Below are 21539 nucleotides of genomic sequence, written 5' to 3'. Positions count from 1 at the left end.
TTTCTCGACAACTACCGGTCCGATATACTTGAAACTTGCCAGGTATATTGCTGGGGACCCGAGGATGTGCCTTTTCAAGGTTTGAAATTAATCGGACAAGTAGTTACCGAGCTATGGCGATTTCTTTACCAAACACCGCAAGCCGTTCGCTTTGGACCAAACCATTTCATGTAAATAGAGGGGGGGGTTCTGTGGTCGTTGCGAATGGACCAAACCATTCATGTAAATAGAGGGGGGGGGGGGGGGTTCTGTGGTCGTTACTGCCACGTGGTTTCAAAGTTTTTTTTTGTTGTTGTTTGCACGCATGTTTTTTTGCACCCACGTACGGGCACGCCCTAGGATGTTTACACACACACACCCCTACACAAATTTTTTTTTTTTTTTTTTTTTTGGCAAGGAACGGGCACCCACGTACGGGCACGTCCTAGCTTATATATAGTACGGGCATGCCCTAGTCTATCTATAATTCCACTAATCTCTGTGTGTATGTTTGTTTGTTTGTTTGTTTGTCTGTGACCGCTGTTTCTCGACAACTACCGGTCCGATATACTTGAAACTTGCCAGGTATATTGCTGGGGACCCGAGGATGTGCCTTTTCAAGGTTTCATATTAATCGGACAATTACTTACCGAGCTATGTCCAAAAAACGATTCGACCAATCAGAGAGCAGCGAGCTATCGCGTGTGCCGAACGTGGCGAACACACTCTGCCTCGGATGGCACATTTGAGAGCGTATTCATTTATTTCACGTTGGCAAACTATGTTGCCGTTAAACTATGTTTTAAAACTAATTATAAAACTAATTAAAACTAATTTGCGATTCATCGTAACTGCGATTTGCGACCTTCCGGACAGTGAGGACTGCACTTCCGGCATCCAATCACAGAACGCGTTATTGCGTAGGCGTGGCCGATGTGAGAGCGAGCAGCGAGCCGAGCCCAGCGCGTGCGCCATTACGGTACGTAATTCGATTTCTTCCGGAGAAAATAATAATTTCTCGATTTCTTATGCGCATTATTTCTCCCAATTCAGTCAGAGCGAAGGGCGGAAGCGAAGAGCGTTGTTTTTTTTGTTTACGGGCGTACGGGCGGGGTAGAGCGTACGGGTAGCGTTTTTTTTTTTTTTCTGGCACATTTGAGAGCGTATTCATTTATTTCACGTTGGCAAACTATGTTGCCGCTATGTTGGCGTTAAACTATGTTTTAAAACTAATTTGCGATTCTTTCGCTTTCCTGCGCATTTGTGCACGCTATGGCGATTTCTTTACCAAACTCCGCTAGCCGTTAGCTTTGGACCAAACCATTTCATGTAAATAGAGGGGGGGGATTGTCACCGTACTCGCAAGCCGTTAGCTTTGGACCAAACCATTGCATGTAAATAGAGGGGGGGGGGATATACTTTTAGATATCTATCTATAATTCCAGCAATCTCTGTGTGTGTGTGTGTGTGTGTGTGTGTCTGTGTGTGTGTGTGTCTGTGTGTGTGTTTGTCTGTGACCGCTGTTTCTCGACAACCACGGGTCCGATATACTTTAAACTTGCCAGGTATATTGCTGGGGACCCGAGGATGTGCCTTTTCAAGGTTTTAAATTAATCGCAGAAGTAGTTACCGAGCTATGTCCAAAAAACGATTCAACCAATCAGAGAGCAGCGAGCTATCACGTGTGCCGAACGTGGCGAACACACTCTGCCTCGGATGGCACATTTGAGAGCGTATTCATTTATTTCCCGTCGGCAAACTATGTTGGCGCTATGTTGGCGTTAAACGATGTTTCAAAAATAATCTATCTATAATTCCAGCAATCTCTGTGTGTGTGTGTGTGTGTGTGTGTGTGTGTCTGTGTGTGTGTGTGTTTGTCTGTGACCGCTGTTTCTCGACAACTACCGGTCCGATATACTTGAAACTTGCCAGGTATATTGCTGGGGACCCGAGGATGTGCCTTTTCAAGGTTTGAAATTAATCGGACAAGTAGTTACCGAGCTATGGCGATTTCGCCGTTCGCCGTTCGCTTTGGCGTTGCGAATGGGCCAAACCATTTCATGTAAATAGAGGGGGGGGTTCTGTGGTCGTTGCGAATGGACCAAACCATTTCATGTAAATAGAGGGGGGGGATTGTCACCGTACTCGCAAGCCGTTCGCCGTTCGCTTTGGCGTTGCGAATGGACCAAACCATTTCATGTAAATAGAGGGGGGGGATATAATTTTAGATATATATATAGTACGGGCATATATATAGTACGGGCATGCCCTAGTATATATAGTACGGGTATGCCCTAGTAAAGAGAATTGCCCTTGTTTACCTCCTCCCAGATATACCTGGGGGAAGGGGTGGGCCTATTCTATCAACCAATCACAAAGCAGTGTTGCGAGACCTCGTGACCATTGACCCATGATTGGCTTGTGTTGCCAATGTTTTGTTTTTTTTGAGCGGTGTATGTGTTTTGGTACCCTCGCCAGAGGAGAGGATATTGCATTTGAGTCCGTTTGTTACTTGGCCCAAAAAATTTTTTTTGCAAGTATGTTGATCACTCCAGGTTTGTTTGTGTGTTTGTGTGTATTTGTTTGTGTGTGTTTGTTTGTGTGTCCGCTCACTTATACTTGCCTGCAGGTCACAATTTTAAACCGATCTTCATGAAACTTTACCAAATGGTAGAGTTTGTGGTCCGACAAAATCCTATATATTTTTGGGGTCAAAAGGTCTCCAAATAGTGCTCAGGATCAACATAGGCCAAACAAAGGTCAACATAGGCCAAAGGTCAACCACTTTTTTCAAATTTCTAAAATCCTCAATTTTCATCCGATTGACTTGAAATTTGAATAGGATTTACATATGGGTGAACTGAATTTAACCACCAACTATTTGTGAGATTAGCTTACGCCAAAAGGTCAACATAGGCCAAAGGTCAGCCACTTTTTTCAAATTTCTAAAATCCTCAATTTTCATCCGATTGACTTGAAATTTGAATAGGATTTACATATGGGTGAACTGAATTTAACCACCAACTATTTGTGAGATTAGCTTACGCCAAAAGGTCAACATAGGCCAAAGGTCAGCCACTTTTTTCAAATTTCTAAAATCCTCAATTTTCATCCGATTGACTTGAAATTTGAATAGGATTTACATTTCGGCTAACTGAATTCAACCACCAACTATTTTTGAGATCACCATCGGCCAAAAGAGCAACATAGGCCAAAAGTCAACAACAATTTCAAATTTCTAAAATCCTCCGTTTTCATACGATTCACTTGAAATTTCAATGGGATATACACATCAGTTAACTGAATTCAACCAACAACTATTTTTGAGACCAGCATAGGCCAAAAGGTCAACATATGCCCAAGGTCAACCGCTTTTTTCAAATTTATAAAAGCCTCAATTTTCATCCGATTGACTTGAAATTTGAATAGGATTTTCATATCATCCAACTGAATTCAACCACCAACTATTTTTGAGGTTAAAAGGATGCCCTACTGATTGCCATGCCACTTTGTTCTGTTTTGCCAAGTGTCGCTCAATGAGTGATTTTTCATTTGTTTGTCTGTCTGTTTGTTTGTCCACACAGAATAAATATGATTTTCTCTGCAACCGTTGGTCCGATTGACAGGAAATTTTCACCATAGGTGCAACTCCACCTGTATAATTTTTTAATGATAATTATGACGTCATAGATCACGTGGTTCGGCCGCCATCTTGGAAAAACCGAAAAACTTTGCACCTCTATATCTTGGAAAGTGCTGAATAGAAAAAAATGAGACATGGCTCACTGTAAAGAACTCTCCATGGGGAATAAAATATGTTAATGATGATGTCATAGGTGCCTCTATTATGACGTTATAATTCGACAAGTACAAAACTTCATCCAATCAAGATGCAATTTCTTGAGCGCCATGTCGGCATAAACTGGTGGATAAAAAAAAGAATGATGTGGTCATTGGTCACGTGGTTCGGCCGCCATCTTGGAAAAATCGAAAAACTTTGCACCTCTACATCTCCAAAAGTGCTGAATAGAAAACATTGAGACATGGCTCATTGTAAAGATCTCCATGGGGAATAAAATATGTTAATGATGATGTCATAGCTGCCTCCATTATGACGTCATAATTCGAGAAGTACAAAACTTCATCCGATGAAGATGAAATTTCTTGAGCATAATGTAGGAATAAATTAGTTTAGAAAAAAATAATGATGTCATTGGTCACGTGGTTCGGCCGCCATATTTGTTTTCACACAAAAGCCTTAAAAACCACTGAAAATACATCATGGCGAGGGTTTGCAATCTCTGATTGCTCTTTTTATTGTTATCCTTGTTGCCTGTGTTGGTTATGTCCCACTTTGTCCTTGTCCTCCTCCCAGCATCGGTGTCTCGCTCTATGGTGTATTTATGAATGAGAGGTCCGTATGCCTGTGGTAACACCACAGTCTCCTCTGTCAACGGTGCCCTCATTTGGCCAGTGTGCCATGCCTCCAGTATTCCCCTCCTGGCACGGTTCGGGGATGCCGCCAGCACATTTGCATTGCCCCATGGAGGAACATGGCCTGCCCTTATTGCATGCTTGGCGATAGCTGATCTTTCCGGGTGATTACACTCAAGGGCCTTCTGGTGTTCATTAATATGCTGGCCTAAGGTTCTTCCGGTCTCGCCTATATATTCTCCACCACAATCACATTGAATGGTGTATACCACACCTGTGCAGTCCTTCTTTTGTCTTTTGTCTTTGACCTTGGTCAGTGCACGTCTCAAGGTGTATATTGGTTGGTAGTTAACCCTCACCCCGACCGGTCTCAAAATCCTGCCAATCCTTTGGGGTACTCCTGGCACAAATGGTAGCACGCAGAAGCCCTTAGGTGGTTCCTGTGGCACGTCCTCGGTTCTTGGAGCTGCCAGTACCATTTCCTTTTTTGGGCAGAGGTGGTCTGGGTAGCCATTGGCTTTCAATACCCATTTGAGATGCTTGATCTCTCTCCTTTTGTCCTCCAAGGTGGATGGTATATTCCTTGCCCTTTTTATGAGTGTATTCACCACAGCTCTTTTGTGCCCAAATGGAAGCTTAAGTACCGCAGTATATAGGAAACCCACCCAGACCGACCGTTACCTTGCCATCCAACGCACCACAAAAGAGCTATTGCTCCCACGAAAACGCATGACAAGCTATTTATAAACATTGACCCGACGTTTGTTCAATGAGGAAAAACCCCTTGGGGAGGTGAGACATGATTAGTCTTAATACCGTTTTGTAATAGCATTAACATTATGCTGTTATCATTCGTTTTGGTATTAGAAGTGGCCTTGGAAAAACGCAACGATAAAGCTAGCTTAACACAAATATACACCTCAACATACAACCCCATTGGGGACAATGGTGGGGAAAACCCCCTTCATGGAGAAAACCCCCTTGAGGAGGGGGTCAAATGAATGCGCTACAACCTTGAATGTGTGGCCCTTCGTCCTCTTGTCAAGTTTGGTTCGGATTGGATAAGTAACAACGAAATGTATCGCGGTCAAAAATCATGAGAGACAGACGCCAAATTGTGTATTTTCGTATGATGAGTATTCAACCCCCCGAGTCGATACTTTGCAGAAACGACATTAACAGCGATTGCAGCCTCGAGTCTTCTTGGGTATGTCTGTATCAGCCAGCTTTGCACATCTGGATTTGGGGAGTTTCTCCCATTCTTCCTTGCAGATTTGCCCAAGCTCTGTCACGTTGGATGGGAAGCATCGGTGAACAGCAATCTTTAAGTCTTTCCACAGGTTCTCAATGGGATTAAAGTCTGGGCTTTGGCTGGGCAACTCAAGGACTTTCACGTTCTTGTTCTGAAGCCATTCCGTTGTTGCTTTGGCTGTATGCTTGGGGTCATTGTCCTGTTGGAAGGTAAAACTTATAATGTAAATCTTATAAAAATCTTATAATTAGAATCTTATAATGTTGGATCATAAATCTTATCATGAATGTATCTCTTACACAAGCCTCGATTCTGTATACAAATATATATATATACTATTGACCCCAAGACCAAATATATATATATATATATATATATATATATTGTTATAGATCGCGGTTAGGATGTTATAGACCGAGCGGTGGTTTAAAACCGCGACCTAACAAAACTCACCCGATTCACCCAGACTTTGGCCGGATCGCACCGCAGCTGCTCAATGAGGGGAAAAGACAAAAACGACGAATGCAAAGAGGAAAAGGAATAAAACGAGAAGACGTACAGACGAGTAATGGGTTTTATTATTTACACACACAAGCAAAAAGGAGCAATCAAGTTTTATTTACAACACATAAGACGCAGGTGACACAGTGCAAATTTAGCTTACCTACAGGCTTAACTTATCCCAGGACAGAACAAACAGAACGCTGACTCACGCGGGGGATGCCAGGAATGGCAGAAGGTGGATGGCTGGAGGGAGAGGGAGAGGTCCAAGGGGGGTCCCGCAGCACAACCGGCGCGTTCAGCAGCCGCCGTTCCTCTTTGGCCCTGCTCCAAACCGCCGTTCAGGCCCCCTTTGGCGGTTGGGTGGTCTTGCGGCTGCGGCCTCCGTCCGCTGCGTTCCCAGGACTTGTCTCACTCGCTTTTCACCACCGACTCCTCACCACCGCAACCAACTGTGACCACTGACCCTCCTTTTGCAACCGACTCAGACCAACTCTTCTCTCTCTCTCTTTCTCCGACCAACCCAGAGTGCATCTCTCTTTCTTCTTCTCTTCTCTTCTCATCTCATGCTCATCTCCAAGGCCTCTCTGATAAAGCAGTCCCTTACAGTCGCTTTTATCACCTCCAGCGAAATCAAGCCGCCGACTCCGAGGGCACACCTACCGGGTCACTCACCGCGGCCCTGGTTGGTCGCGCGACCCTCGGGCTCCGCCCCAGACGACGACGGGCGGGCGCGCCCCTCCCCTCCTCTGACGAGGTGGAGACACGCCTTTCTTCCCTGACTCGAGCCTCGTGGTCAATGGCGGTTATTGGAGGGGAGGTGATTGGGAATCGAGGCTCAGCAATGACGAGAGGGGATGTAATATGGCAATCGAGGGTCGGCAATCACGAAAGGGGGGATGTGAAGGAAATGGGGATTTTTGGGGATGGGAATGGAAGGGGATCTATTCTCTCTCACTGGTGCAATGGAGTATTTCAATTAATGGGAGACACAGCCTTATCTTAAAACACAGAATAAGATATAACTATCGAACATGAATATCCTATGATTGGCTGACGTGTATGCTTGTGGACTATGGGACGCCCTTTTGATCTTACACAGCTCCGGAGGCAGGAGGCACAGCACAACAACAATAATAATAATCATACAGCACACAATAAAGAAAAAATATATACAGTCCTCATATCCACAACAATATATATATATATATATATATATATATATATATATATATATATATATATATATATATATATATACAGTATATATATATATATATGTATGTATGTAATATATATGGAGTCTTTTCGGTCTTTTGGGTCCTCGGGGTCTTGGTGGTCTTAAAGGGTCTTCAAAGGTGTAAGGGTTTTCCCGGCTTTTCAACCGGGGGAACTTGTTAGCCGGTGTCTATGACTTATGGGCGTGCTACAATGACCATGGCAGCACTTGCAGTACTCGGACAATAATTGTGTTGAAACAAAGGTACGGGAGCAAATGTAGGTGCGAAATTCACTGTTAGCGGTGGTCGGTCCGATTCCGCTTCTGTGTATAGTGTTCCCTTGGATGCCCACGCGTCCCCTCTGGGATTGTCCAACGAATGGTCGGCCTTGGATTCCGGCCCCACTTCCAGTTGCCCGGATAACCCTCTAAGCCGGCCTCTTCAGTATCATGAGCGCTCAACAGGCGTCCTCATGCTCTTCTGGAGACGCGAGTCTAAATTAGTCTTGTCTGAATGAGTCTTGCTCTTCTGGCAAACTTGCAGCTCCAACGTGGCTTGCAATAGTACGAGTATCACTTTGCAACGCCTCGCTTGCAACACACACACCTGATCCTTCGACCGTTCGTCTTCGTGCACCGACCAAGAAATGTCCGTTTGACGAAACGCACACCAACCTGGATCACATATAGTGAGATGTGTATTTTACCTGACAAAAGGTCTAAGGGGCCTCAGCAGCCTAAAGGGTCTATGTACAGTCACGTGAAAAAGTAAGTACACCCCATGTAAAGTTTTGACTTTTTCAACATATTTCAACATACAGCTATTTGATCTTCATTTCAACAATATTGAGAGATAAAGGTGATATAATATAACAAATATCATGAAACATTTACATTTTGTTGTCCATTGTATAATTTAAATAAACATAAATGCAAATTTCGCATGTGGAAAAAGTAAGTACACCCCTACATTTATCACTACTTCAAATACCTAAAATTAGAATCAGGTGCACCAGCTCAGGTGCAAATGATTAGAACATCGTTAGAGAGGATCTTCGAGGAACCTGTCTTACTTAAACCTCAGACATTTAGCTTGGTTTGCTCTTTGTTGTTGAAGTGTGCAGCGTCACCATGCCTAGATCAAAAGAGCTCTCTGAGGCCTTCAGAAAGAAGGTTATAGATGCCTACGAGTCTGGAAAGAGATTTAAAAAGATCTCCAAACAATTTGAAATCAATCATTCGACTGTCCGGAAGATCATCTACAAGTGGAGAAGATTCCAAACAACTGCCAACTTGTTCAGGCCAGGCCGCCCCAGCAAGTTAAGCTCGAGAGCAGACCGCAAGATGCTGAAAGAAGTCTCTAAGAACCCCAGAATGTCATCACGGGACCTACAGGTAGCTCTTGCCACTGTTGATGTCAAAGTGCACGAGTCTACCATTAGAAAGAGGCTGCACAAATTTGATCTACATGGGAGGTGTGCCAGGAGGAAACCTTTGCTGTCCAGAAAGAACATCAAGGCAAGACTAAAGTTTGCCAATGGACACCGAGGCAAAGACCAGCACTTCTGGAACAATGTGCTCTGGACAGATGAGTCAAAGGTAGAGCTATTTGGCCACAGTACCAGAAGACATGTTTGGCGAAAACCAAAGACAGCATTTGACCACAAGAACCTGAGCAAGTTCAGAGAACAAATAAATGTAGAGCATGGTGGTGGAAATATTATGGTTTGGGGCAGCTTTGCTGCATCAGGGCCTGGTCAGCTCATCATCATAGAATCCACCATGAATTCTTCATTGTACCAGCGGGTGCTTGAGGATAATGTGAGGCCATCTGTCTGGAGAGTTCAACTCCAGTTCTGTTCAACTCTGGAGAGTTGAAGCTCAACTGAAGGTGGACCTTGCAACATGACAATAACCCTAAACATACCAGTAAATCCACCAAGGAATGGCTGAAAAGAAAGAAATGGAGGGTTCTGGAATGGCCAAGTCAAAGCCCGGACTACATCCCATCGAGATGTTGTGGGGGGATTTGAAACGAGCTGTGCATGCAAGAAACCCCTCAAACATTGCACAGCTGAAAGAATTCTGCATGGAGGAGTGGGCAAAAATTTCTCCCAGTCGATATCAGAGACTGGTAGACAGTTATAAGAAACGCCTACTTGAGGTTGTTTCTGCCAAAGGGGGCAATACCATCTGTTAGAGCCAAGGGTGTACTTACTTTTTCCACATGCGAAATTTGCATTTATGTTTATTTAAATTATACAATGGACTACAAAATGTAAATGTTTCATGATATTTGTTATATTATATCACCTTTATCTATCAATATTGTTGAAATGAAGATCAAATAGCTGTATGTTGAAATATGTTGAAAAAGTCAAAACTTTATATGGGGTGTACTTACTTTTTCACGTGACTGTATATGTAAATAGTGCAATGCAGTAGTTTGGGTTATTTTCAGTTTTGTGGTGGGTGCTACTCCCAAATTAAACATTTTGGGGTGTTGTGGGGAACCCGACACAGGCTGAGTCATACCAAAGACTTTAGGAAATGGTACGCACTACTTCCTTGCTTGTCCCTCGGCATTTAAAAAGGACAGAGTATGGCCAAACAGCCATAGGTTGGCAACAACTGTGCAGTCTAGATTTGTCTAATGGCCTCTGACATTGAAATTCCTGCAAGGGAAGTTTTATTATTATTATTATTTGTTACATTAATTTATGGTAAATATGGACAAGTGCATTGCCACGTTTGGGAAAGACTGTGTTGTATTTTTAGTAGTGGACACATTGTGTGCCCAGAATCCTCTCACTTTATGCCTGATATGTTGTTATTTCATCTCGTGTGATTGAGGAATACCTCTTTATTTTCCTATTTTTCAAGCAACTGTACTAGAACTTGAAGATGTGAAAGGTGGCATTTCATTGGTGCCTATTGTAAATATTTGTTCATATGCTACCTTTGGAATATCATGTGTTTTGGGCTGGTGGTACAATGGGCCGAGGATCTTACCGACACAGCGTAAGCACCCAGGGTGATAGACAGGAGAGTAAGGAAGCTACGCATGTCCTTTCCAGCCCGCCGTAGAGCGCCTGTGAGCAAGCTGAGCTTGGGATTGAGACGCAGAAGCTGCCACATCTTTGTGGTGGCAAGAAGAACAATGAGGGAAAGCAGGTACCCCAGAGCTGCATCGGAGAGGGCTGCCTGGTAGAAACTCACGAACCTGCAAAGAGATGCACACGCTTGAGGAGTTCCTTAACCTCTCTTGTGAGCCCAATGGTAAAAGTTATCCAATTAACTGTGTTTCACTTTCCTCCTATTACAGTCTGCTGTTAATGGGTCTGACATTTACTGTTCATTGGTTATTCTTTGCAAGACATTCGTGGGCTACCAGAATCACTCCACAGGTTACATAAAATTCAATTTATTTTACACAATAAAATAAAATTCAACAAATATGCCGACAACTCCTACAAGTCAAAATTTCTGTGAGGTGTTTGGTCGATTTCAAACTTCATATTATGGAACATGTCCTTCAATCCTGGAAACTTCATCGTCTCACTCTGTCGCTTTGGAAGGATTGTGACACTAACCCACCAGTCTGTTTCCATGGTGGGCTGGCAGGATAGCCTAGACTAGAGGTATGCACACTCGCCCTTAAGCTGTCTAGCTTGTGTTTGAATCTCTGAAGAGTAGGCGAGAATATTCCAAATTCCTGTCCTAACCTACAGAAGGCATTGTATCAGTGGCACAGCCACGCCCTCAGCCAATAATGCTATCCCACAGCCTTGTGCTGACATACAAAAATAAGATTTCCGTGGTCAGCTACTGGAAGACGTTCAGTGTCTCCTGGACCTCACCATCAGCCATGACATCTCCTGGGCCAACCACAGAGCAAAGGTGGACTCCAAAGCCAACCACAGACTCAGCATCCTCTGTCAATCTAAGTCTTTCCTTGGGAAATCAGAGCTACTCACAATTTGCAAGGCCTTTGTCCATAGCTTAATGGAGTACTGCTCTCCCCTATGGGCTTGTGCACCAGCATCACATCTGACTCTTCTGGATTCCGTGGAACGTAAAACTCTCTAAATTAGTCGAATCTCCCATGATGAGGCGAAAACACAACGTCTGTTTCTTTCACATCGCAGGCAGGTTGGGGTCTCTGTTTTCTACCATCTATTCTCCAATATTAGCTCCATCAATCCTCTGACCCTCCAGAGCATCTCCAGGACGCATGAGTTCTCCCAGTAACACCCTTCTGGTTCAACTTCCAAAACCCAAGCTGACTGCACACCTCAACTCCTTTATTCCTCGTTCCGGCCAACTCTGGCCGTTCTTTCCCAATCTTCCCTCTAGAGCTTCAAGTAGGCAGTTTCCCACCATCTCATGTCATCTCACATCCTGACCCTTGATCTTTATTACCCTCATTACACTTTCTGAAGCAATGCTCTTACTTGCCTTCTCTTTTTTTTCTCTCTCTCTCTTCGTTTCCTGTTCAATTATTCCTTTGCTGGTTGTGCCCGATTGTTGCCCCGCTGCACCACTGTTAATTTAATCATGCTCTTCCAGGAGCCTCGCTCGATATAACAGACAATTATACTTCATGAAAGAACGTAGAGGATCGAGATGGTTCAAACAAAAAGAGTCAAAGTATGGTACACAAAAACAAAAAATCCTTTATCATTAAATACTTACAGTCCTCATTAATGTCCAGAAATTGAAAGCTTTTTAGCTGAAAACTAAAAGGGGGAGGGAAAAGGTGTCGTGCCATCCAAACAAACAGTTGACAGTCGATTGTCATGTGGTTTTGATTCATTGTGATACAGGTACAAGTTCCCCCATGAGCCTTCACAACTGTTGAAAAAAAGGAATTATTGAGGAAATGTAATGCAAGATGAAGATTTAAAACTGCTTTTTTTTTTTTTTTTTTTTTTTTTTTGTATACAACATCGAGGCTCGTGAAAGAGCGAACATTAATCACTCAGAAATACAAACCGACACATAAAACATATAACATCGGGAGCGGTAGACAAGATGGGGAGAGAGGAGGAAGGACACAAACACAACATTATTTTGAGAGCAGGGACCGAGAGACATGGAGACATCGAGAGATCTGTGAGAGGGAGAGGGCATTGGGGGGGGGCATGGGAATGGGGGGGGGGGTGGGAGAGGTATAAAACATATGGACACTGCCAGGACTTCAAGGAAAGAAGTTGGAATTTCAAACAAGGTGGATCTGGGGTGAAATTAGCGGGGGTAGAAAAGATCAAGGTTTTGGATGGGGGAAGATAAGAGATGGTGGTGAACAGCTGTTTTAAAGACCTGGAGGGAGGAGTGGGATTGAAGGGAGTGAGGGAGTTTGTTCCAGAGGCGGGAGAAAAGAGGAATGAAAGAGTGAAGGTGAGCAGAGAGCCGAGATTTCGGCAGTTTAACCATCAGAGGGTTGCTGGCAGATCTTGTGCGACCTGTAGGAATATTTGGGGGACAGAGCACAGAGAGAGCTGGGGGTGCAAGGCCGGAGAGGAGTCGGTAGAAGACAGAAAGACCACCTACCTGCCTGCGGTGAGTGAGTGAAAGGCCCTCAGAGATAGCTTCATCACGGGAGATTCCAATAATTCTGAAAGCTTTGGTTTCGACAGCGTGAAGCCGAGCTAGGTGTGAGGCAGGAGCACCGGCCCATAGGGGAGAACAGTATTCCATTGAGCTGCGGATGAAAGCCTTGTATGTGGTGAGGAGCTCAGGTGTGCCGAGGAAGGACTTCGCACGACGGAGGATGCCCAGTCGGCGACTGGCTTTGGAGGCCAGCTTGGAAATGTGGTTTTCCCAAGAAAGATCATGGCAGATAGTGAGACCCAAAAGCTTGAGCGACAGAACTTCTTGGAGAGGATTGTTGAGAAAGTAGATGGGAGGGTTGTCCAGTCGATCTTTTCGGAGAGAAGTTTGATTGAAAAGTTTGTTTGACTGAAACAGTCAGTTTGACTGAAAAGTCGGTAAATTGTCTAACGCAAAAGTAGTTCACAAGGGGAGAGAATAAAGGTAGGTGGAAATTCTTAGAGATAAGATGCAAGCCAAACAACAGACAACAACCGGAAACCACAATGGCAGACTGAATGGAATCGTGAAAAGGCCACTCCCTACCTGTCTGGCTGTGCCTGGAACAAAGCGATGTCTCTGTGGGCATAAAGTGTGCGCTGGACGAAGAAGGCCAGAGCTGTCCAGCTAAGCACGATCAATGCAGTGTCGACAAGGTTCCAGTGACCGCGCAGAAAACGCCACCCTTGAGCTCGAATCGCCTTCACCTGCATGCCCAGTGATAGTCACATAACCAGTCACAGTTGTGATTTCTTTATCTTCTCCACTCATCATGCACTTATAATTATCTAAAGTATGATGTGAGCAAGAGTGGGTGACTGTACCTGCATCACCATGTAGTAGATGATGAAAAGAAAGTAAATTATTTCAGCAGTGACAACAAATATGTGGAGGCCAGCAGTATTCTGATAGAGACGCAAGCTGTGAAGATCCATCCAGGATAGGAATCCACCTGTTGATAAGATCATCAAAACTATGGTGACCTGACATTTAGGTCTGAGAAAGCATCTGAGCAATTTAGTAATAATTTTGAAGCGTAAATACTCGCCTTTTCAATAATTTCCCCAAATCTTGGGATAATTGCGGTGCCCTCGCTAGTTCTCACATTATAGCTTCTTGACCACCTTCAGAGTCTTTTCAATCCCATTCTTGCATCCAGTTCTTGAAGTTGGCGGTGCAAATAAAATTGCAGCTGACTCACTAATAATGTTCGGGCATGGAGTAATCTGCTTATACCACCTGGTGTGGTCTTCAGATGGTGCCAATACTATCTGGTTGACTCCAAATGACCTTGACTGTGGAAATCAATCTCAGCTTATTTCCTGGTTTGCTGACTTCTTCCACTCAACCTATCAGCACATTGCTATATCAACGGAATCCTCTCATCTGTTTTCGCAATTTCGATGGAGTGGCCCGAGGAAGTGTCTTTGGCTCAGACCTGCTCATCATTTACCTCAATGACCACTGTGAAGGGAAATATGCTGCTTCATCTAACTCATGAAACATGTTTTCAGTCCAGGCAAATATATTCTCGCTTTGGAAGTATTATTCAACCCACCTTTATATATTCTACAATCAATCACTGGAAGGAGTCCAGTTTCTCAAACTGTTGAGCATCATTAGCAGGTAGACCTCTCCTGGGAAGGCCACCATATATCAAAGCTGGCTGATAAAGACAGCTGAAAGCTGGGCATCCTCCACCATTCCAAATGATTCCTTGGTGAATATGACCTCGCAGCTTACAAGGCCTAATTTGTACTACTTTCCGCTATAGGTTGATGCCCTGGCTTCACAACTGTCTCTCCAGGTTGCGGTAAAATCCAAAGTTCTCAACTTCATTGGCCACAAAGCAGTGGAAGTGAAGGACATGATGTTGTCCAACTGTATACAAGTTGTTGGTCTCCGTTTCATACCACCTCTCTTCAAGTCTTGCCCCATCTGCTCTTTCATCCCTCCATCCCTTCCTAGTCCCTCTTCCTCGTTTTGTATCCCGGCCACTGATAGGCTCGATCTGGATCCAGGTCGTATGCATCCTTACAGCAATCCCTTCCTTATGAAACTCCCAAGATCCAGGCTTACTGCTCACCTGCACTCCTTTGTTTCTCTCTTCTCTCAATTGTGGAATAAATTTCCTCAGTTTGTTTGTTTGTCCCAATCTTACTCAAGTGGTTCAAAAGTTGGCAGTACACCACCACCTCATATCATCTGTCATCAGTCACTACCTACAATCTTTTCTCTCCGCCCCCCCACCCCCCCCCCCCCCCCCCATATATTTGCTGGTTTCTATGCTTTCTTTTTCCTTTTTCCTCTCCTCCTCCAGTTTGCTCGTGCCATGGTTGCATCCACGTGTTGTCCCACTGGCTAAATTTTAGTGTGTTGCCTTATACGTACTTGTCAAATCGATCTTCCTTTAGCCTAGACTTTGTGTATAAAATTTGGGAGGTGCATGGAAATGTTGCCTATATTCCTAAAGTGACAGACAATTATAATGTGATATCTCACCAAGTCCGCTGTTCTCCAGTATGAGGGTGGCCACGCAAAACAGGTTAACGTTTGCGTTGTAAATCGTAAACTCAACAAACAGCGCCCGGGTCTGTGTGTCCAACCAGTGGGTACGTTGAAGGTAGTTGAGGGTTCTGGGAAGACATTTCAGTGACAATTGGAGAAAAACTTCCTACATACTCAAGCTCCATGCAATGCAGTTAATGATGTAACGGTATTATCTGGGGGTGTGTGCATATCACAAACTATTATATACAATACAAAAATAACTACAACTGCACGTGGTAGAGTGCATACCTCCACCAGGCTGAACAGTTCATGTTTTGTATCCCAGCCACTGATAGGCTAGATCTGGATCCAGACCTGAACCAAAATCGAATAGGCTTGTTCTTGTCACCTGACCAACTTATCCACCAAGTTTTGTCATAAGTTGTTCACAACTTTTTGAAATATCATGCTACATGTCGTTTTTTGGCCCAATCTCTTAAGTATGAAGAATCACTTAAAATAAAATAAAAACTCATATCCAGATAGGTATCTTCACCCAAATCAAATCAATTCTTCCTTGTTACACACCCAAACCTGTCCACAAAGTTGCGGCCGAATTTGTCCATAACTTTTTGAGATATCCTGCTCACAGACAAACAAACAAACAAGCAGTGGTGAAAACATAATGTCCATCCACCTTAGGTGGCAGAGGTAATAATTGGTTTCCTTCTTTGGCAATAATAATTAATAGATGTAGCGAAAAACGTGTTTATATTACACATACCATTTCAAATTCAACAATTACAATAGGAGACTATGTAGAGAGTAGACTGTGCTCACCGACGTATATAAATACTTTGAAACATTTGTGTGTTTGTTTGTACGTTATTATTTCATGGCCGAACTGTAGCACGTAGACGTGTCCCAAACTTTGGGTGTACATTCAGTGGCCTGCAAAAGTATTCACCCCGACCAATAATGTCACATTTACATGAATTATGAATTATGTACAAACAATTTTTTCCAAATGACCTTTTTATTGATAACTGAAGAGATCAAACTAAACACTATTATAGTTGAAGAAGGTTACATGTCAGGAATACCTGCAAAAAACATGTACAAATCAAAATTCACTGGTTGCAAAAGTTTTCAGCCCCTAAGGTTTGTACTTGGTGGAAGCACCTTTTGCAGCAATGACTGCTATGAGTCTTTTTGGGTAGGTCTCTACCAGCTTTGCACAGTGATATGGTGAAATCTTTGCCCATTCTTCATGTGAAAATTGCTCTAGTTATCCCAAGTTTTATGGGGATCATCAGTTTGATGATTGCAATCTTCAAGTATCGCCAAAAATGTTCAATTGGGTTCTAGTCAGGACATTGACTGGGCCACTCAAGAACATTTATTTTCTTCTTATTCAGCCACTCCAGTGTGGCTTTAGCTTTGTGCTTCGGATCATTGTTCTGCTGAAATGTGAATCTCCTACCCAGTTTTAGATTCATGGCTGACTCAAACAGGTTTTCATCAAGGATTCTCCTGTACTTTGCACCGTCCATTGTCCCTTCTATCCTGACAAGCTTGCCAGTCCCTGCTGATGAAAAGCAGCCCCATAACATGATGCTGCCACCACCATGCTTGACAGTCGGGGTGGTGTTGACTGGGTGATGTGCAGTGTTAGGCTCACGCCAAACGAATGCTTTTAATTTAAACCAAAATGTTCAATTTTTGTCTCCTCTGACCACAAAACATTTCGCTCCATGCCTGCAGTAGCATTAAGATACTTTTTCGGAAACTCGAAACAAACTTTTAGATGCCTCATTTTCAGTAATGGTTTCTTTCTTGCCACCTGTCCAGAGAGGCCAGCTTTGTGAAGGGAACGGGATATTGTTAATTGATGAACACTGATCCCCATCTCAGATATAAAGCTTTGCAGATCTTTCAAAGTCAATGTTGGATTTACAATGACACCCCGAACCAGTTTCCTGCTTGCCTGGCTGCTGAGTTTGGATGGGCGACCTGATCTGATCTGGGTAGAGTCTGCGTGGTATGATGCATCTTCCACTTCTTAATGATGGATTTCATCATACTCAAAGGGATAATGAATAACTTTGAAATCTTCTTATAATCCTCTTCTGAACGGTGCTTCTCCACCACGTAATGTCTGACTTGTTTGGAAAGCTCCTTGGTCTTCTTGTTTGACTTGTTGGTTGACAGAGTTGCACATTAAAACACCTTAGATAAGTGGGGAAGCTTCATGTTTAAGTTAAAACACTGATTTCACATACAGGTCAAACATATTACACTTATTTTGTAACCTTTCAATATAAATAATTTGCTCCTGGAGTGATTTGGAGTTAATTAGGCAAAGGCTTTGAATACTTATGCAACTGAGAATCGTCTGATTTTTCTCTGTTAATCGAACTTATTCACATTTTATCTGTATTTTTTAGCTTTATCACTTTGGAGTAGTTTGTGAAGAGTAAATATTAAGTTTGATTTGAAAACATCATGAAATAAGCTCAGACGTCATCAAAATGTGAAAACTTTGGAGGGGGTGAATACTTTTGCAGGCCACTGTACTTCAGAATCTGTACAAGGTTTTAAGCTACAACACGTTGGCCTTTATGTCCTTTGTGAAGCCACCAAAGGCCGCTATAAAGTGTATATTGGGATGTGGGGTTAGACAGTGCTGCCGCCAACCCGCGGGCAAAAGGTACCCACTATAAGGCGAACAACTCCATAGCTTTTCACTGTCTAACACATCCTGAAAGCCCACCGGTAAAAGCACAACTAGCTGCGCAGCACCCGGTAGCCCTTGCTAGTGTTATACCAATGCCAATTTGAATAGGCCAAGGTTTATTTTATTTTTTGTTACTTTTGGCATCGAACATTACATGTTGAATTTGAACGTGCATCATAGTGCTTCACGTACATTATGAAACAACACGATTGCACTTTCTGTACTTGTCTGGTCCTTCTCGAGCATGTGTTGTGAAGTGCACTGGAGAGCACAAGGGACTGTGCTCCCTATGGCTTATTCAAACTAGCTGTTGCCTGAATCCATTCACTGTTTGGTTGGGTTTATTTGAACAAAATGTGAGGAGATAATTTAAGAGAATGTACTAAGGGCAATGGGGAGTTGAGAGAGGGAGAGTCATGGTAGGAGAGTTGAGTACCTAAGAAGTCGAGCCTCCAGTCGAGGCAAGAACCACTGAAGAAAAGAGGGTTTGTCACAATGATATTTTCACGATGTCCTTGTGTCTTACGTCACCAAAAATGGACAATGCCTTTCAGTTAACAGGTTTGCTTGACTTGTAACATCAGATGTAACATCAGGATGAAAGGAAGATTTTAAAACGCATGATCCATCAACAAACCTCTGTGCAGTTGCCTTGTCTGCGCCAAGATCCAGTGCATAGCCGCCCCCTCGATACAAAGCAAAGCGGCCCCAAACAGGATACGATCTGAGTTTAGAACTACCTCGATATTGCCAAGCAGTATTCTTCCAGCTACCCTCAGTTGTGATGCCCACAGGTTTTGACTCTCTACCAACAGTCAGGGCCTCTGTGGCATGGTAATTCGGTGCCACTGTGTCGTTGTCAGACACTGGAAGAAGCCAGCCATCCCCAACATAATCTCGGCGATCCTCTTTCTCCCATGAATATGGTGCGCGACAGTTTGGCACTTCAGAAACAAGCGAAGATGGCGGTTTACACGAGTGGTTAGAGATGCGCACCTGGCGCAGGCGCACACCCCCAACGAGGAAAGACGCACCATCTGCAAGAAAACCTGTGGGGCAACCAGAAAGGAAGGGCAGGATATATACACAAAGAATTAAGTTAAGCACCCCCCCCCGTTTTTTTACAACCTCGCACATTACAAGTTTGTTGTCGTCAAAACAGTGTAATATACCCATGATATTGCTATATTTTCTGGAGAAGTGATATTATGGTCACATAAAAACATAACAATCATGCCGTTTTCAATATTGTATTCTGAATAATTTAAGGTGAAATTTTTTGGGAATTTTAGGCATATTTTCACCTCAATTTAAGTATGGAGCTATAGGTCCATCACGGACAGTGTGGATGACGTTTATGTTTTCTAACGTACAGTCATTGTTCTGAGAAGACCTCTAGCGATCTTTGCGTCAATAACGTGTGTAGGACCCACGTGATCGGATCACTGACTCAACCAATCACTTTTTTTCACTTTGATCACTCCATTCCATCAATGGATAATTGCTAATGTCATACCAATCATTATTTGATCTCACATACCTTAGAATATATGCCAATGTATACATATACACAAAGAATATATATTAGGGGGTGCTTACCTTCATTCGTTGTGTAGGGGTGCTTAACTTAATTCTTTGTGTATATATAAGACCTTGGGGGAATAAGTTGAATGGAAAAAAGAACTCGAACCAAAGACGTCACTTGTGTGACTTCTGCATCCTAAATCCTGGGACCTTCACTCGACCACAGTCACAATGCAAAAACTATTTCAAAAGCTCCATCATAGTGCACACTGAATTGTGAAAACGTTTACCTTCTCTTCCTTAATGGCATCAAGTTATTGTAGCTGTGATCTTGACAGACCATCACTCAACCATTGTACGATATATCACCAAACTTTATTTACCTCTGCTTTGGCTCAGTCTATGCTTTGTATAAAATTTTACGGTCTGCCTCCTTATGATTCTAGGATTATTATTGAAAAATTGCATTTCCAAACCTGGTCCAAAATTACAAGGAAATTTGATCATTTCTTCCTTTTCTCACTTTGAACTGATGTGCAAACTTTGAGCATCGCATGACGAGGCATTTTCGAGTGAATCAACCAGACAGACATACACAGATGGCTAACACAGTGAGACTTCTTTAAAAGTTTGTGTCAAAGACGTTTTAACTGACCAGGATTTTGGCCAAACAGGCCTGAGAGCAGAGAGGTGTTTGCCCAGTGATACATGGCCCGATGACTCAGCACTTCATCACCTGGAGAGCCCAGACTCCTGGAGATAGCACGGTTTAGATGGAAGGCATTGGGGTCACGCTGTCCATAGACCACAAGTAGCAGCATCCATAGGAAGCAAACATAGGCTGAGAACAAGGTCAAAGGCAGATACACATTAGTGGAAAGCATTGGTTGAGACTCATTCAAATAATTATTGTGTATTTCATTTCTGAAAAAAGATATGACTCACTATGATTACACAGATATGACTGTGATACAGATAGGCAGATATGACTTGTGATTACATTATTAACTCAATCCTCTAGATTAAGATTAAGATTGAAACTATATCATGTAACCAAAAAGTTTTATCAGCCTTGTAGTGGCAAATCATGAGAACACCTTACCATATTGCCAAGAAAACAAAACTTTTTTTGAAAACAAAAAAAGTTTTGTGTCCTACATTAATGTGTTAATTTAATCCTAAACCTTTCCTAGACTCGCGTTTCCTCCTGCTCCGCAGCATTACTGCTTCGACATGGTCAGAGCAGTCTCTTTATTCTACGAGAGATGTTCAAATAGTTATATAAGTGAGATACTCAAATGCTTCAAGACAAGAAAATTTGAAATGTATATATTATTTGTCCACAAAAAATGGAAAATTGCACTATCAAACAAAGCTCACAAACTTACTATAAAGCTAACGATTTTTCATTTTTTCAACACTACAAATATGTTGCAATGTGCATGGAAAAGGGTGGAAAGGGGGAGGGAAGGGGTCACTGGTTGCATATGGAGAATGTGCAAAAATAAGTGATGGACATTTATTGAATGATTGCCAGATTTTTATGCACGGAGAGTCAACACAAGATGGGGTAAGAGCAGGAGACGAAGTGAGAGCCGTAGACGGAGTGAGAGCCGTAGATGGAGTGAGAGCCGTAGACAGAGTGAGATCTGTAGACAGAGTGGAGTGAGAGCTTGAGACTGAGTAAGAGCCAGAGACGGAGTGAAAGTGGGAGTCAGAATGAGAGCCGGAGATGGAGTGAAAGCCGGAGACGGAATGAGAGATGGAGTGAGAGCCGTAGACAGAGTGAGAGTTGTAGACAGAGTGGAGTG

The 21539-nt window shown here is 43.1% G+C and overlaps 1 protein-coding gene across 1 annotated transcript in view; it reads right to left on the bottom strand.

The window, feature by feature from the left end:
- The window catches only part of PKD1L3 (polycystin 1 like 3, transient receptor potential channel interacting), a 171089-nt gene that overhangs the window by 4445 nt on the left and 145105 nt on the right, over positions 1-21539 (bottom strand). The window contains exons 32-37 of the mRNA XM_078785103.1: positions 20384-20569; positions 18842-19253; positions 15480-15613; positions 13802-13929; positions 13524-13684; positions 10398-10608 (exon numbers count right to left, since the gene is read on the bottom strand). Of these exons, the coding sequence (XP_078641229.1) occupies positions 10398-10608; positions 13524-13684; positions 13802-13929; positions 15480-15613; positions 18842-19253; positions 20384-20569 (1232 nt within the window). The remainder of the gene's footprint in view (positions 1-10397; positions 10609-13523; positions 13685-13801; positions 13930-15479; positions 15614-18841; positions 19254-20383; positions 20570-21539) is intronic.

This window comes from Myxine glutinosa, chromosome 9, assembly GCF_964187855.1.
Source record: "Myxine glutinosa chromosome 9, kmMyxGlut1.1, whole genome shotgun sequence".
In the NCBI taxonomy this organism is placed as follows: Eukaryota; Metazoa; Chordata; class Myxini; order Myxiniformes; family Myxinidae; genus Myxine; species Myxine glutinosa.
The sequence above is the reverse complement of the archived record's forward strand: the minus strand, read 5'-3'. Positions and strand labels throughout refer to the sequence as shown.